General features: G+C 45.4%; 1 protein-coding gene across 10 annotated transcripts in view; it reads left to right on the plus strand.

Annotated features, from left to right (window-relative positions):
- Nucleotides 1-17,824, plus strand: part of TP53INP1 (tumor protein p53 inducible nuclear protein 1) — a 62,083-nt gene that overhangs the window by 39,374 nt on the left and 4,885 nt on the right. The window contains exons 3-6 of one of the 10 annotated variants that reach the window (XM_073330552.2): nucleotides 11,123-11,168; nucleotides 11,296-11,409; nucleotides 11,915-12,263; nucleotides 15,472-15,505. In XM_073330552.2, the coding sequence (XP_073186653.1) occupies nucleotides 11,123-11,168; nucleotides 11,296-11,409; nucleotides 11,915-12,263; nucleotides 15,472-15,505 (543 nt within the window). Of the gene's footprint in view, nucleotides 1-5,377; nucleotides 5,695-10,375; nucleotides 10,494-11,122; nucleotides 11,410-11,914; nucleotides 12,264-15,471; nucleotides 15,506-17,824 lie in introns of those variants that run through there. The other 9 variants (XM_073330551.2, XM_073330549.2, XM_073330547.2 and 6 more) reach the window with 9 other exon arrangements.

A 17,824-nucleotide genomic window follows, 5' to 3' on the forward strand; every position in this document is an offset into this window, starting at 1 on the left:
GTGGAACCTGTTGTAAAACTAGGCAAATATTTAGATGAGTTGATGTACTTCCTAGAAGACCTTTGGATACCCCCAGTGGTACATGTACGCTGGGTTAAGAACCATTGCCTGAATGGAAATATAACAAGGGTTCTGGGGCCAGCCAGCCCTGTTTGGTTATCAGACCCACCTAAAAAGTGGTCAGAGCCTGTAAAGGGTTGAGAGGAGCTGCAGGAAGGACATGGCTTCTGCAGCAGGCCTTGAAGGGAATGGTGCATTCTTTCAGAACTGAGAGTGGCAAGGGGTGGAAAAGACAGAATGAGTAGAGGAACTGTTTTTCGGTTTTGGATATTTTGCCTACATTTTTATATTTGGAGGAATAAAACTGGCCAGAGAGACTTGGGAGAGCCAGTGAGGCCTTCCTGGGAAGATGAGGAGATTCAACCTGAGTGAGGGGAAACTGAGGTAACAGCTAGATAGAAGTCAGACTAGGGTAGAGGGTGCTGTGACAGGAATGTCTCTGTCTGGGTGTGCTCAGTTCTGCTTTTTCAGAAGTTGACAAACATGGCCTAGATTGTTCATCTTTGCCTCCTTCCAGGTAGCCCCTCTCCCCCAAATTAAGAACACCTCTTAGTTGAATTCCTTACTGTTAAAATGCTTTTAGGCCCTGATTCTACAATGAGCTCTTGGCAGAAGTGAGGCCATTCTGGTTACACACTACAGTGTAATTTAAACCAAACTGCACCTTTTTTATTTACATCACTAACTGCCAGTATGCCTGCATTCTTCAAAGCGCTGCACAGTCCACCGAACGAACACTTTACCACTTCCTGACTCAAAAGCAATACACCAAGGGACAGCATTTCCCACTTTTCTCAAACTTCTTGTCATCAATTGTAAAAGTGACAACAGAAACAGAGGTTCTGATTCCCCTTTAAACTGGGTTTATACAGTTGTAACTCCATTAACGTCGATGGGATTACTTTCAGTTTACAGTAGTATAAATGAGAGGGAAATCAGGTTCAGAGTTAGCAACTACAATGACAAATATCTTTGACCCAGATCCTTGTACTGTAGGATCTACAGGGAAAGAGCAGATTAGTCTACTGACGAAAAATTATACTGAGTATTGGTAATATGTAATATACGCACTTACTATAGTCCACGCACAAACTGTATACGTATAATGGCTTTTTCCAAGCATGAGATGTCTGTAGCTGTAGGTTGTAGACTTCTTAGAGCCCTTACGAAAATGAAGACAAAAAACTCCATGAAAAGTCTTTTTGCTAAATATACACCATGACTTACAAAATAGATAGGAAGGAAGGATGGAATATGAGAGCGAGGCATTGGTGTGGGGTAGAGTTAAGATTATATGCATAATCTTAACTGTGTATTTCCATACTTTATAATGTGTAGGTGTTCGGGGTTTTTTAGCTGAACCTTAATTTTGGGTGACCAGGTTTTCCACGGTGTAGGTTTGTATTTTTTTACAGTAACATTACTTTAGGGTGTTTTCAAAAAAACAAGTCTGTTCCTCTGCTCAATTTTAACTACACTAATTGGGTTTTTTCCTGAGAATTTCCTTAGGTTGTATAGAACGTCTTAAAATTGCTTAGTGAGGAGTCCCTGCAAGCTGCCACAGATGGACTCTGCTTCTTTCTAGAAAACATCCACCTACACATGTGGCGTCCTCTCTCCTGCTCCTCAGAACAAAGGCCTGATTCTCCTATCATTTACACCCATATAGCTCAGGTGACTTGATTTCATAGATTCACATATTTTAAACCAGAAGGGACCATTGTGATTATTTAGTCCAGGGGCTCTCAAACTGTGGTATGTGAGCTGCTTGGTGGAAGTGGTGCTCTGTAATGGTGGTGTGTCTCCTTTCATGGTAAATCCGCTCCTGACCACTACCCTTTAAACAAAATGGGCCTCCCAACGATGGGGGGGCCCCAAAAATGCAGGACAAATATCTGACAACCTGCCCCTGAGTCCCGGCCGGCAGTGCAGCACACCACTCCCGGAAGTGGCCGGCTGATGGCACGTCTCTGCACGCCCCTGGCGGGGGAGAGAGGGAGGCGGCTCCGCACGCTGCCCCCTCCCCGGGCAGCACAGAGAGACCCGCTATCCACTCCCCTCAAGGGGCGCGCAAAGACGTGCCAGCAGCATAGCTAAGGCGCCTCCCTGCCTGCTCTGCCTCCCTCCCTCTGCACCGCTTCGGTCCCAGAAGCGAATGGCATGTCCCTGCGGCCTGTGTGTGTGTGTCCACGCACTGCCCCACCCCGATTCTGCAGCTCCTATTAGCCCCACCACTGCAGGAGGGGTGTCTATGCTGGTCACTTTGGGAGCCGTGCCACCCGAGATAAGCACTGCCCCCTGCCTCCCTCCCACCCCTCACCCCAGAGCCCACCCCCCACACTCCCTTCTGCACTTCAACCCCCTGCTCCAATCAAGGTACCTTACTTTATTTTCATTTACTTCCCGTTACTTATAATATAGAGGATGAAGGGGAAAAAAAATGAAAAATAGGGTGGGGAGATAAGAAAGAATATTCTTTTTCTTGGCTGGGCCTGAGGGGGCAAAAATTAAGCTGCACACAGGGCCCCACTAACTCCAAATCAACCACTAATAGTGGTGTCTTGGGCCAACTAACCAACCCACCCCTGTTCCATATGTCGATATTTGTAGACTGTGATCAAGTCACCCCTTAGAGAAGGATTGAAGGAACTCAGTCCAAGATTATCAGACATGTGTTTTTTCAATCTCTTCATTCTTGTGGCTCTTCTCTGAACCTTCTCCAATTTTTCAACATCCTTGTTGAACAGTGAACACCAGAACTGGACACAGTATTCCAGTAGCATTCACATCACTGTCAAATACAGTGGTAATACAATTTTACTTCTACTACTTAGTATTCCTGTTTATACATCCAGAGATCACATTAGCCCTTTTTGGCCACAGTGTTTCACAAGGAGCTCATGTTCAGCTGAGTATCCCCTATGGTCCCCAAGTCTCTTTGATTCATTGCTTCCAGAATAAAGTCTCCCCCATCCTCTAAGTAGAGCTTGTGTTCTTTGTTACTAGATGTATGATTTTACATTTGGCTATATTAAAATACACATTGTTTGGTAAGCTGGGTGCAAGCAGTCTAGATTTTTCTGTACCTATCTCTCCTCTTCATTATTTTCCATTCCCCCAGTCTTTGTGTCATCTGCATCTGAGCTACTTACAACCAGACTCTGGATTCCCCTGTTCTTATGTGGCTTCCTCCCATATTCCTTTCAGACTGGGCCCATCTATTCCTCTCTTCCCCATTGTTGTTTCTTAGGACAATCAGTTCTGATTGTATAGCTGCAAATATGCAGTGACGGGTATCCAGAAATCACCTACTAGAGGACAGGCCCAACAAGGAAAATAACAGAACACCACTGGCCATCACGTACAGTCCCCAGCTAAAACCTCTCCAGTGCATCATCAATGATCTACAATCTATCCTGGAAAACGATCCCCCACTCTCATGGGCCTTGGGAGGCAGGCCAATTCTCACTTACAGACAGCCCCCCACCCCCACCAAAAGCAAATACGCACCAGACCAGAGAAACACTAACCCAGGAACCAATCCCTGTAACAAACCCTGTTGCCTTCTCTGTCCCCATACCTACTCTAGCAACACCATCATAGGACCCAACTACACCAGCCACACCATCAGAGGCTCATTCACTTGCCCATCTATTAATGTGATAGATGCCATCATGTGCCAGCAGTGCTCCCTCTGCCATGTACATTCGCCAAACCGGACAGTCTCTACGTAAAAGAATAAATGGACACAAATCAGACGTCAGAAAAGGTAACCTACAAAAGCCAGTAGGAGAACACTTCAATCTCCTTGGACACTTAATAACAGATTTAAAAGTAGCCATTCTACTTTTTTCAAAAAAACTTCAAAAACAGACTTCAAAGAGAAACTGCTGAGCTACAATTCATTGGCAAACTTAACACTATCAATTTGGACTTGAATAGGGACTGGGAGTGGCTGGCTCACTACAAAAGCAATTTTCCCTCTCGGTATTCCCTCCTCATCAGTTATTGGGAGTGGACCACATCCAGCTTGATTGAATTGGCTTTGTTAACACTGGTTCTCCACTTGTAAGGTGACTCCCTTCTCTTGTGGTTCAGTGGTTGGGGGGAGGGATAGCTCAGTGGTTTGAGCATTGGCCTGCTAAACCCAGGGTTGTGAGTTCAATCCTTGAGGGGGCCACTTAGAGATCTGGGGCAAAAATTGGAGATTGGCCCTGCTTTGAGCAGGGGGTTGGACTAGATGACCTCCTGAGGTCCCTTCCAACCCTGATACTCTATGACTCTTCATGTGTCAGTATATTTATGCCTGCATCTGTAATTTTCACTCCATGCATCTGAAGAAGTGGATTTTTTACCCACAAAAGCTTATGCCCAAATAAATCTGTTAGTGTTAAGGTGCCACCGGACTCCATTGTTTTTGTGGATACAGACTAAGATGGCTACCCCTCTGATACTTAATTCTGCAATGATCCAAGTAGACTTTTTAAAGTATATGGAAACCATTGTTAGTAAGTAAGCAATTCCACCACTCCCAGAACTTGTCAAAAGCACCACATCCCCTGCCAAAACAACGTAGCACCTTTCTAGGCCAAGTCATTTTGGAAATGGGACAAGCCCCCCCTCCCCTCCAAAAAAAACCAAAACCCAAACAAATGTAAAAAAAAAACAAAAACCCACAACTCAGGAAACTATCTTACAACTGAAATGCACATAAACTCCTGTCCAATTATATCTCCCAAATGCCTTGTCCAATTTGTCCCAAATTCTGGAAATGCTCCACTTAAGCAAAAAGAAAAGGAGTACTTGTGGCACCGCGGATACAGACTAACACAGACCAGACTAACACGGCTGCTACTCTGAAATCATTCTAAGCAAAGAGCCTGCAAATGAAAGTTCAGGCAGATCAGTTTGATTGTGGTGAAGTCAGAGTTGATGTGTCTATGCATGAAGCAAACTCTAGCTAGGTTCATCCTAAATAATGTATCTATGCATACAGTAGTGTCTGTACATAATATACCAACTTGATGCTGTGTCCCCTTATCTGTGTGACTGTTAGCTCCATTTTATTCCCCTTCTTTCGCTCTCTTTTAGGCTCTTACTCTGGGTCCATCACTAGGGTATCTGAGTGCTTCCCACTTCTTTCAAATCTTTTTTTCTCCCCCCTTCCTATCCCTGCATCCGTTATCTCAATCTCCCTCTCTCGTCCCCTCTTCTTCCTTTATCTCTTCTTTTTGCAGTCTCTCTCTCTCCCTCCCTTCCGCTCTCCCCTTCTTTCTCTCCCTCTCCTTTTGTTGCCTGGGCTTGTTTCTAGCTGCAGAGTTTCTCTGTGCCTCTGGGCCGGATCACGTGCGTTAGTGACAGCCTGTCCCGGCGCGGCCCCGAGCCCCGCTCTGCTCACATTGGTGAGGTCTGAACCCTAGCCCGGCCCTGGGGAGTCGGGAGGGGGAGCCGGGGCGGGGCCTGGGGCGGCCGGGGCCGATCAGCTGTTCGCTGGATTCTATAACAACAAAAGGTTCGGCAGGGAACCGAGTCGGACGGAGGCGGCTGCGGAAACAAGACCAGGGACCCATCGCTGCCTCCCCTCATCTACCTCACTAGCCATTGCTACCGTCCGCCCCCTCCTGTCTCTGGAAGGTGAGTAGCGGATATTTGTATCCAGTCTGGAAGGGGCCCTGGCAGCTTGACAATGCGCCTCCGGACCTGGGTCGCGACTCGGACCCCCCAACCCGGGCACAGCGGCCAACTCAGGTTCCCTCTGCCCAAGCTGCGTCCTTTAGGGGCAGGCTGGCGGCGGGGGTGAGGAGGTTTCGGGACTGGAGCGTCTTCCCTCCTCCCGGTAACGTACCCCTCGCTCTGCCTATGTCCGGGAGGCGAGCGAGGTAGTCTCGCTGCCCGTCTCTCGCACGAAGGGGGGCCTGTAGATGAGCTCCATGTTCTGTATGACCAGGCCGCGGGTGTGGGTGTGTGACGTGCTGTCCGTTTCCCTTGGGGAACACCAGACACTGGGCGAGCCCGCTAGCGTCCCCCAGAGCGGTCTGTGTCGCCGTTATGTGTGGGGCTGACATGTATTTCTCCCCCTTCCCCCACGAGACTCCGAAAGTAGCCCTAGGTCCTGGACAGGAGACTAGCTCGATAGAAACTTTACGAAACAGAAGAGATCTCTTTCTCCGTGGTTCCCGGCGATCTGGTCAATGGTTTGACTGCTCAAGGCGCTGAGCACCCGCAAACTCCCTTGAAGCCCACGAGAACTTGCAGGTGCTCGGCACATTTCAAAATCCAGAGGCTTGTATCGTTTTTATGGGAGGGTCTTTCCCTATGGAGTGCGTGTGAGCACACGCCGCCCCTAAGCAGCCTAACGGGGGGAGTCCCTTTGCCTCTGGGGGGTGGGGGGATGCGCACTGCCCCTGTACTGTGTGACTCGTCGCCGGGAGCAGTGGGTGTCCCTAAATGCCTCGGACAGAGAGCTGCGTGGTTGCCTCCCCACTCGAGTGCGGAGGAGTGGTACCAGCTCTTGGTACGCGCTGCCCCACTCTCTGCGCGGATTGCCCGCGCGCCTCCGCTCCCTCGCTGGGAGATCCCGCGCACGGTGCAGTTGGGGCGCCGCCGGGCTGAATTCTGCCCCGAGGAGGCGGGAGCCCCGGACTCGCTGTGGGCAGGCTCCGATCTGCTTGTTTGTTTGTTCTCTGAACTTCCTCTTCGCAGACTCCGAAGTAGCTGCGTTCCCAGTTTGACCCTTTTGTCTCTTCCCTCCGCCCCCCAGGCTCACTCGCGGGAAGGAGGAGTTCGGGGCAGCCGGCCCGCCCAGGGGCTGGAGGGGTGTCGGGTTGCCTCTTCCTGCCAGTGCGGGGCCTGTTTTCTTGGTTGCGGAGGGACCTTCCCCCCGCCCCTGCTTCCAGGGCAGTGTCTGCTTGCGCTCTAGTCAGGTGTGACTAAACCCAGCCTTCCTGCAGGCACCGCCCTAGTAGAGGGGGGCTCCTAGCGATCAAAACAAACCAGAGGATGTGACTCAGCCACAGGCGAGAGGACAGCGGATTGCAAGGTCAGGTCACCCAAACCAAGGGCTGTGTCCTTTATCTCCTCTTATTGGGGAGGTGCCTGACCTGGGTGGCTAGGGACCTGGAGAAAAACTCTCTTTAGAAGCAGCCTGGCCCCACCTTCCTCGTTGTTGTTGTTTGCCCCAAAGCAAGCTCTTTGTGTCTGGAGAATTAATCTGTACCTGCTGGGGACTTTCCACCTGAAATCACAATCCTCTGTCAGGCATGACAACTGGCACCCCTCCAGTATGATGTTTGAGTGAGGTAAAGGTAGTGGAAGCCAATTAACCATTAAAGCATAATGGTTACATAATGGTTAAACGTTCAGCTCGCTTAGGAGCGGACTGTTAGCCTCACCCTAGAGAAACAAAAAGAAAAGGAGGACTTGTGGCACCTTAGAGACTAACCAATTTATTTGAGCATAAGCTTTCGTGAGCTACAGCTCACTTCATCGGATGCATATATAAATAAATTGGTTAGTCTCTAAGGTGCCACAAGTCCTCCTTTTCTTTTTGCGAATACAGACTAACATGGCTGTTACTCTGGAACCTAGAGAAACAGGCTTCATTTGAGCTTCCACCTCTAAGGAGGAACTCTTCTTCTCTGGGCTCCCCTCTTGCTTGGAAGGTGAGGGTGGAGTGTAGTTAAGTTTCTTCCCTTTTTGTGGTACAGACTGCAGCCTGTCAGCTCCGCTGGTCAATGCATATTGGGCAGAACCGTAGCTTTGTCTCCCCCTTTACTACCCAGTTGTTCACAGGTGATGTATGCATGTAAGTGTCAGGTGTGCAGTGCCTGCGCCCCACACCCGTACGTTTGGAGGTCTGATCTGGGCATGGTTAACATCTAACTGTACCTCTTTCAGCCTTGATTAAAACTTGCTTTTTTGGAGCCTCCTGGTGGTTGCCAAGATACTGTTGAGCAATGACACTGTTAGTGGTTTTAGCATTGGGATAAAAGTTTAGGAACCACGTTCTTACAGACAAGAATTGGCCAGAAAATATGTTGCTGTCATTTCACACACAACTCTGTCAACTACTATAATCCCTATTATACCACATAGCCTACCCAGTAAACACACTTACAGCTGTATAGCAAACCAAATAGCACCAACCCCAGTTTATGCTACCCCCAGCTATATTAATAGGAACCATTGACAGCTTAATTATCTAGGGTTACAATAGTTATTGATTAAAACTCTTATTTTTCAGCCTCTGGCTGACATCCCATATGCTGCAGAAGTACAACAAATTTAGAGGCACAAATAGTATTGGATCCCAATGTCAGAATGTAAACCAGTTCCTAGGTGGGTTAACAAACAGGAGAGACACTCCAATGATAAACAGAAGTAACTAGCAAAAGTCTCCTTTTTCTTTTTTTAATTTTCTGGTATCCAGTGCAAAGGCATCTTTGGTCCAAGAGTTACAATACAGTACATTAACGGAGAAACTTAGAATTCATGTTCTGTAAACATAATCTCCCTTAATCAATATTTACTTGTTAGAAATTAAACGTATATACTTGGTTTTGCTTTGAACAATTGTTTTGAATGTCTTTTCTAGTATAGTTTATCTTGTGCTCTCACAAGCTTTCTGAGTATAGCAGTTCATACCTTTTATGTAAATGTAGACTAGTTCCAGGAAGAGAGGAGAGATTGTGTAAGTGATATACTGTGTTTACACACACATTCTAATAATTAACTTAATAGGTGGAAATAGAGCTAAAGGTGCTTAAAATAAGACTGTAGTTTAAATACCTGAACATTACTGTTAAAGTGTAGCATTTTGACACCATCATTTGAACTATGTTAATGATTCAAATATAGTGACTACAACAGGTGCTCTTATGTGAAGTTGTGGTGATCCCAGGAACTTGAACATCTTTTTTTTTTTTTAATTGTTAAATGGCTAATGGTTTTTTCAGCTTCACCCACAAAATATATATATAGTCCAGTCTGAAACTGATAATCTCTTTAAATATACATTTAGGGAAGTGTGTTCTGTTGAGAAATTAATGTTGCTTGTCATGAAATGTAAGGAAGCAACTTTATTCTCAAATTGTGGTGGTGCAGCCCGTATTTGCATTAATTCCGTAGAACCTCACAGAACACATAGTATTTAACTAATCACTATGAAAAGGATCCCACTTAATAACCATGCTAGTGCACCTTTGAACCTGATTATGTTTTCCTCTGTAATGTGTTTCACGTTCAAGCAGAGCCCCTGAACTGCACAAGAATGGTGGTGCTCTGTGGGGTGTGCCTTTTCTGCCCAATGCATAGGGGGTCAGCTACCTACATTCTACATCAATGGGACCCTGCTGAGGGCTCTCTGCAGGACTGGTGCATGTACATGGGATTACAATCCTCTCCCCTCCCCCGCAACATGGACTACAGCAGACCCTCGGTAGAACACGGGATTTGGGATCCATGCCAAGTCCCGCGTTATAGCAGAGACCGCGTTCTAACAAAACGAAATAAAATGACCGCGTTTGCGTTCTATTTTGGGATCCATTGCCGTGACCGTGTTTTCACTGAATTTGCGTTCTAGCTATACTTAGGTAATACAGCTTCAGACTGTATCAATTCTTCTGTAGAATCCCTCCCTCCCACCCTCCACTTATGCAGAAAGAGGAAAGGTTCCCAGGGGAAGTCATAAGTAACATCACTTTTTTGGAGCCACTCTGGCCGGAAGATCCCAGGAATTCTAGAGCTCAGGGTCTCTGCATAGATGGCCCTTACCTCTCCCACATTCCTGCAGATCTGTGGGGATGGGACCAGGAGCTATGCAGACCTTTACCTGTGGGGCAGAATCCAGATGGAGGGCTTTAGGCAACCCTGTGAAGAGAGCCTTGCTGGGTCTTTCCTCCATCAGGCCTCTTCCTGTGGTTCAACTTGTTGGCAGGGGATGCTATGGGCCAATGAAAAAGTGTGATATCGCCTCATGGCAAATACTTTGAGTCATGTAGGTCAGTGTTTTTCAAAGTTCGGGTCGCGACCCAGTACTGGGTTGCAGCATGTAAGGCACTGGGTCGCCTTGCTCAGCACCCAGGAACCCTAGGAGCTCTGGTCAGCACCCGTCAGCAGTGCTGCCCAGCTAAGGCAGGCTAGTGCCTACCTGTTCCGACACCATGCTGTGGTTCCGGCTTCTAGGCAGGGGAGCCACAGGGCTCTGTGTGCTGCCCCCGCCCCGAGCACTAGTTCCACACTACCGGCCAATGGGAGCTGGGAGGGGTGGTGCCTGAGGGCGAGAGCCGCACGGAGCTGCTTGTTTGCCTCCGTCTAGGAGCCGGACCTGCTGCTGGCCGCTTCTGGGGTGCAGCACAGTCCACGGTGTCAGGACAGGCCAGAAGCCTGCCTTAGCACCCCGGCTGCACCGCTGACCGGGAGCCGCCTGAGGTGAGGTAAGCCCGCGCCCCTGCCCCAGCCCTGAGACCCCCAAACCCGGAACCCTTTCCTGGATCCCAAACCCCTCATCCCCAGTCCCACCTGCACCCCCCAGAGCCCTGACCCCCTCCCGCACCCCAACCCTCTGTCCCAGCCCTGAGCACTCCCCAAACCTGGAGCCCCCTCCTGCACCCCAAACCCTTCATCCCTGAGCCCAGCCCTGACTCCCTCCTGCACCCCAACCCTCTGCCTGAGCCCAACCCAAACCCTTCATCCCTGGCCCCACCCCAGAGCCTGCACCCCCAGCCCAGAGTCCTGACCCCCTCTCGCACCCCTGCCCCAGCCCCCTCTTCTACCCTGAACCCCTCATTCCCAGCCCCACCCTGCAGCCTTCACCCCTGCCCCAAAACCCTCTGCCTCAGCCCTGAGCTCCTCCCACATCCAAACCCCTCATCGCCAGCTCCATTGGGTTGTGGGCATCAACAGTTTTCTTCAGCTGGGTCCCCAGAAAAAACGTTTGAAAACCACTGATGTAGGCTATTGCCCAAAACCTGCAGTCAAGAATTGGCCCTATCTGAGTTCTTACTTGTTATTTACAAATAGATTAATTGCTTTAGCATTAAGACCACTCTTTTCTTCTTTGCAGGTTTTGTATAAACTGTTTACAAATCATGACTCTCCATGTTCCATACGTAAGCTGATAAAGCATCTATGCACTTTATTCTCCTATCTCTGCCAGTTTGCTAGTATAAGTGTGAGCCCGTGTCTTGAATTTTTGGATACAAAGACTTACTAGCCAAAGTCTCATTCTTGCCTTAGTAATGTTCCAGAGGCTGAATAATATGTTTGTGGGAGAGATCAATAACTTGTCCAGCCAAGAGCCAGAGTTCAGTGAAAAAGAAGATGATGAATGGATTCTGGTTGACTTTATAGGTAAGATGTCTGTTAAATATAACCTCTACAGCAGGAAGCAGGCAGTTATATGTATCATACTTCTGTATAAGGAAGCCAATAGCTCCAAAGGAATTTTTAGCTTAAGTGTAAATAAGGTGGATTTGTGTAAAACAATGAACCACAAAGCATCTTGTGTAAACTGACTAGGGAAACTGACGTCAGTTTCATAAGACTAACAAGTTCAGACCATAGTAGAACTACTTGTACGGATAGTATTTATTTAACACTGAGCAATCTGTATTACACAATTGTATCACTTTTCTGGCAATACTCTTGATTTTTATATCTGACTTGGGAAAACGTTTCCTCCCTTTTATTTGTTTGTTTGTAAAGTGTCTGTGTACATGCTGATGGTAGACCTTTTGTTTCTTTTTATTCTCTACTTGCTGCACATGAACTTGCTGATCTCCATCTCCTGCAATCACCTATCTGTTGTGACTTCATCTCAACTGTGGCAACTGGAACAATGGACAACCTCCACTAGACACTTGCACTAACTTTTCAACAGAAGAAGCAGACATCAGTGAAACATCAGCTGCTGACCACTCCCCAGTCTTTTCTTGTTTACCAACTTCCTTAGAGTGTTTGGCTGATGCCAGCGAGTCTTGCTTCATCCAGTTTGACTCATGTCCCATGGAGGAGAGCTGGTTTATTACCCCTCCCCCATGTTTTACTGCAGGTGGATTAACCACTATCAAGGTGGAAACCAGTCCTATGGAGAATCTTCTAATTGAACATCCCAGCATGTCTGTATATGCTGTCCATAATACCTGTCACAGTCTAAATGAGACTAGCTGTGGAGATGAGGAGTTTCATAATCCAAGTAGTCCAAGGTAAGTCTCTCTTATTTTTCTGTTGGCAATATGATGTAAATACATAAGTCATGAATTACTGCCGAGTGCAAAAGAGTACAGAAAAATACCTGGTTACAACTTGCTAAGCCCAAATGCCTGAAGAATTAATTAGAAGCTTCAGTTTTAAGAAAATGAACAAAGCACAAATACTGCAACATTTTAAGATAAGCTGATCATAGCTTTATGCCTGATTTTAAAACTCTTGTACATGGTGGCCATGCTGGGAGTGAATAATCAGATGTCCGGTCTTGGCATTGTAATTAATACTTCTGGGGCCTAATTATCCCATTAGTTGTACACTCCATTTCTGTTGAAGTCAGATGAAGTTACTCGCACAACTGATACAATAGACTATCCTATCTAGGTTTCAGAGTGGTAGCCGTGTTAGTCTGTATTAGCAAAAAGAATGAGGAGTACTTGTGGTACCTTAGAGACTAACAAATTTAGATCCTAATCACATCAGCCACACTATCAGAGGCTTGTTCACCTGCACATCTACCAATGTGATAAATGCCATCATGTGCCAGCAATGCCCCTCTGCCATGTACATTGGCCAAACTGGACAGTCTCTACACAAAAGAATAAATGGACACAAATCAGACGTCCAGGATTGTAACATTCAAAAACCAGTCAGAGAACACTTCAACCTCCCTGGATGCTCAATTACAGACCTAAAAGTCACAATCTTTCAACAACAAAACTTCAAAAACAGACTCCAACAAGAAATTGCAGAATTGGAATTAATTTGCAAACTGGACACCATTAAATTAGGCTTGAATAAAGACTGGGAGTGGATGAGTCATTACACAAACTAAAAACTATTTCCCCATGCTAATTTTCCCCCTACTGTTACTCGCACCTCCTTGTCAACTGTTTGAAATGGGCCATCCTGATTATCGCTACCAAAGTTTTTTTTTCCTCCTGCTGATAATAGCCCATCTTAATTGATGATTCTCGTTAGAGTTGGTATGGCAACCCCGATTTTTTTCTCTGTGTGTGTGTGTGTGTATCTTCCTACTCTATTTTCCACTGCATGCATCCGATGAAGTGGATTTTAGCCCACGAAAGCTTATGCCCTAATAAATTTGTTAGTCTCTAAGGTGCCAAAAGTACTCGTCGTTCTTTATCCGATCTAGGTGCTTCCTAGAAATGTAGGCATGCAAGGGACCTCCAGAAGTCATCTAATCTAGTTCCCTTTGCTGAAGCAGGACCAAGAATACCTAGACTATCTCTGAAAGGTGTTTGTCTAACATCTTAAAAATCTCCAATGATGGGGATTTCACAACCTCTCTTGGAAACCTAGTCCAGTGTTTAACTATCCTTTATCGTTAGGAAAAATTTCTAATACTTAATCTGCAGCAAGGAAAATTTAGGTTAAGCCCATTACTTTTTGTCCTACCTTCAATGGACATGGAGAACAACGTGTCTTTACCCTCCTTACACCCTCCTTACCTCCTCTTAAGTGCTGTTCTGAAGAGGAGAGTGATAAAGATCTCCCCTCAGTCATCTTTTCTCAAGACTAAACATGCCCAATTTTTTAACTTTTCCTCATAGATCAGGATTTCTAAACCAGGTGAGAGCAATAAAAATGATAAAAGGTAATTGTGCCCACCCTGTAGTATCTAAAGTGCCTCTCAAACATGAATGATGTCCTCACAACCGCCCTTTGAGGTGGGAGAAATACTGACTCAATTGCAGAGACTAGGAACCCAAGTGGGGGGAAAATGTGATCTTTATCCAAGGTCAGGTCACAGGAAGTCTGGGGATATGCCGACTTTGCCGTTAAAAACCCATGACTGGCCTCTGCCAGTAGAATCAGGCTCATGGGGCTCAGGCTAAGGGGCTATTCAACTGCCGTGTAGACATTTGGGCTCAGCCCAAGCTCTGGGACCCTGCGAATTGGGAAGGCCACCAATAAACAATTTATTTTCTCTTGTTAAAGTCAGAAATTATTCTTGCACTAGGATCTGAATCCAAAGGAGGTAACCGTGCAGAATGACCACAGACTCAAACCTATCATGCAATATTTGCCTGGTAGCAGAAGCTATTGTTGATATAGCAAAAATGTTTCCTGTATGACCCCACACATTTTTCCCATATGTTCAAGTTCTGAGAAATACTAATGTAATTTCTGGGGCCCTTGTTCAGAAGGACTGGAGAAATTTGGCCAGCTTCTAGCATTCATCCTCTGTAATAAGAATAAACAAGGATCATCTTATGGTGAGTTTGGTTCTGCGTGTAGCAATGTGCAAGTAATTACCACTGACTTCAATGGCAGCCTAGCTCCCATACCTGTAGTTTCTTGGTTTGCAACACTTTAAAGAAAACGGGTGATTTTTGTAAAGCAACCTAAGCCAGTGTCTAACAAGCATGGAGCTGACACTGAAACTCTGTGTTCTTGGTACCAAGGGCCTGTTTCTTTGGGAGATCCTGAGCACCATAGCTCTGGCTGAAGTCAGTGGGAGCTGTGGGTACCCAGCGTCTCTGAAAATTGGGCTCTGAAGAAATCTGTTACAACTGTAAGGTGCTCTAATACCATGGGGATGGGCATAGTATAATAAAAACAGAACAGACTCGTTTATAAGACCCTACAGTCAGTAGCAGCAATTTAACAGAAATGGTTGCAAAATGGAGATGGTGAAATTTGAGTGAGAATTGTGTCATTCAAGAGTAGATGGATCTGTTGCCTTCCCCTTTCCTCAAATTCAGCTACTGAATTATTGCGATGGCTTTGTATAATTTAGGGATGCTGGTATAAGCCATTCCAGAACTATATCTTGTACCTCTTATTAATGCAGCACTACTTAAATATGTAATTAAATTAAAGGGCCAGATACTCACTTGATATAAATCAGCAGCATCCCTCTGAATTCAATAGAGCTGTGCATTCAGCTGGGGATGTGGCCCAAGTATTGCTATTAAATACTAAGACTCAGTGAAATTAATGGGAATTAGGAATCTAACTGCCTTTTGAGGATCTTGGCTAAATATTTTGTCCATCATTTCATGTACAAGATAATTATTTTGGAGAACAAAATTGTAACTGGCTTGCTCTAAAAGGTTAAAGTTGAGATGAAATAACAGTAACTGAGAGAAGATATAATAATTGTTCAACTAAGCTGACAATACAGTAAAATGTTGTCTTGAAGTCTCTAGTTGTTTAATGGTTGGCCATTTAACATTGTAGGGCCAGGAAAAGCTGCTTAAGGCACACTGGCACAGTAAGTACTACTGCTTTGGGACAGTACTTTTTGTTTGATTGGTCTGCTTTGTAAATAGACTTGTATATCAAAACTGTACCAGTTTTAAGACTAACCTCAGTGTCAATGTAAGTTACTTGGTCTGTTCTAATTCTGCTATAACAAGCAAAACATACTGCTAATCAACATTTTCTTCTGTACTTAGCAGTTAAGAATCTGTAGGGTTCCAATCTTTCTAGCTTTTATGTGCAAACAGTGAAGTCACTGGGGGTACATCTCCACTGCAAAAAAACACTCACGTGAGTCTCGGAGCCCAGGTCAGCTGACTCCATCTCCCACTATGTTTACATTCCCCTTCCATCAGAAGCCCAGGCAAGGCGGGTGGGTGGCTAGGTCTCAAAGTACATCAGTAGCTCACTAATACATACACTGTGGCTTATTGTTATGGACAATATGAAATCCATGTACGTATTAGATATTGATGTACTTCTCTGGCTGATAACATGAGTCAAAAACATGCTCAAGACATACACAATTAGTTTACTAATGCCCGATCTATTATGGTTTTATTGTTGTAGTGGTTGTATTTTGCTACCATAACTGTGCTTGTTCCAGAAGTTCCCTTATTACTTTCTTCATTCAGAGTTTCAGCTCTGACATGTTTTTTCTAAGAACATGTTAATGTATCACGTGTAGCCAGTGGTAGAGCCATAATTACAGGAGCTGACATGCAAGTTCAGTTGATCTGCATAAAAGGAAAAAATAAGAGCAATTCCAGTGTGAAATGACTAGGGTCAGTGAAGGGCAGAATGTCAACTTGGACATTATACTGACTGGCTCTTGTCTGTCAGTGTAATAATCTGTAAAGGGAGGTAACATTGGGATAGGCATTCAGTGCATAATTCATCTTGGACCCATATCCTTCAATCCATTCATTTAGTGCTTCTCTGCTGGCACAAAGTGAATGTGTTTTGGCTGCAACTCTTTGCTGGTCGGAAGTCCAGGGAAGCAGGGGAGTCTGCTCCAGTGTACACATGCACATGCTCTGACAGCATGGAGCGCAGTAGGCAGATCAGGGGCATAGCAGGATGTTCTGCTCTACAGATTTTACTATACAGTGTAAGGTTCTTCCACTCATGGAAACAGAGACATGCTAGGGCTGAATTTGCTTAACTGACTCCCTGAGGGCCCCATCTCTGTGCCCTGAACTATAAGAGTCATCCAAAAAGGGTGGTGGTAAAGTTGCATACTACCACTTCGTGTCCCATAAAAGCATCTGCTATACACGTAATGTCACAACTATCATGCCACCTCGATGGAGAGGTTTGTGGAAGTTTTTAAAAATTTGTATTGGCTCTGGAAAGCTCTTATGTTACAAAACTTAACAACAACCCTCAAACACCATACATCAGGCTGTGGGGGTTGGAGGGAAGAAACATTTTACCTTTACATAGGTTGGTTATGCCTCATACTGTGTGATGGGATGTCTTTACAGCAGTCTGACTTTGAGTGGCATGAGGGAATCAAAAGGACAGGCTGAAGAAAGATCTTTAATATCAGTTACCCATGGCATTTCACACAGCTGGTCTGACTTGAGTGGCTTAAGTGGTCTAACTTTCCAGGTCTTATGCATGAACACCATGTTTGGATTTTCCTGCATGGCTGGCAACCCAAACAATCTTTTATTAGTGCCCTTTATTTTCACACAGCCTAAACTATCTGTGTGCAAGATGACCTTTAACCATAACATCTAGTAAATATTTACTAATTCTTCTGAGGATAGTGAAATACATGCTGCCTTCTGTATTTAATACATTATATGATCTTTTGGGCATTATGCCATTAGTTCATGAATAATAGCAAGCTGGAAAGTGCATTATGCCCAAAAGATTACATATTGAATCAGAAATACAAAAGGCAACATAACACAGTCATTTACAGAGAGGATGAGAGTAGAGGAAACAGACCTATTATCAGCTCACTCCCTGAAACGTGCTAAAGAACTACATCAGAAAACTTCATGCCTTGTGTGATAGGATAGGGTCACCTAGTGGAAGTGATTTGTGTAAACATCTATATAAATATCTATATCTATAGCTTGGCAGAATTTGATTATTTTTAAACAACTTTGATGGATTATGTCTGCTTATTTTTAGCACTTTTTTATTTTTATCTATTTAAATTCTCCCAGTTGCAGGAGATTATTGGGGTGGAAGGGCCAGGCAGTGGGGATGTCAGACAATAATTTAATGGCATTACACATTGAGATCCAAAACGTAAAAGCATTATAACCATTAAAATACAAATTGTCAACAGTAAATATCCTGAAATCAGGCTCTT

This window comes from Lepidochelys kempii, chromosome 2, assembly GCF_965140285.1.
Source record: "Lepidochelys kempii isolate rLepKem1 chromosome 2, rLepKem1.hap1, whole genome shotgun sequence".
Taxonomy (NCBI): Eukaryota; Metazoa; Chordata; order Testudines; family Cheloniidae; genus Lepidochelys; species Lepidochelys kempii.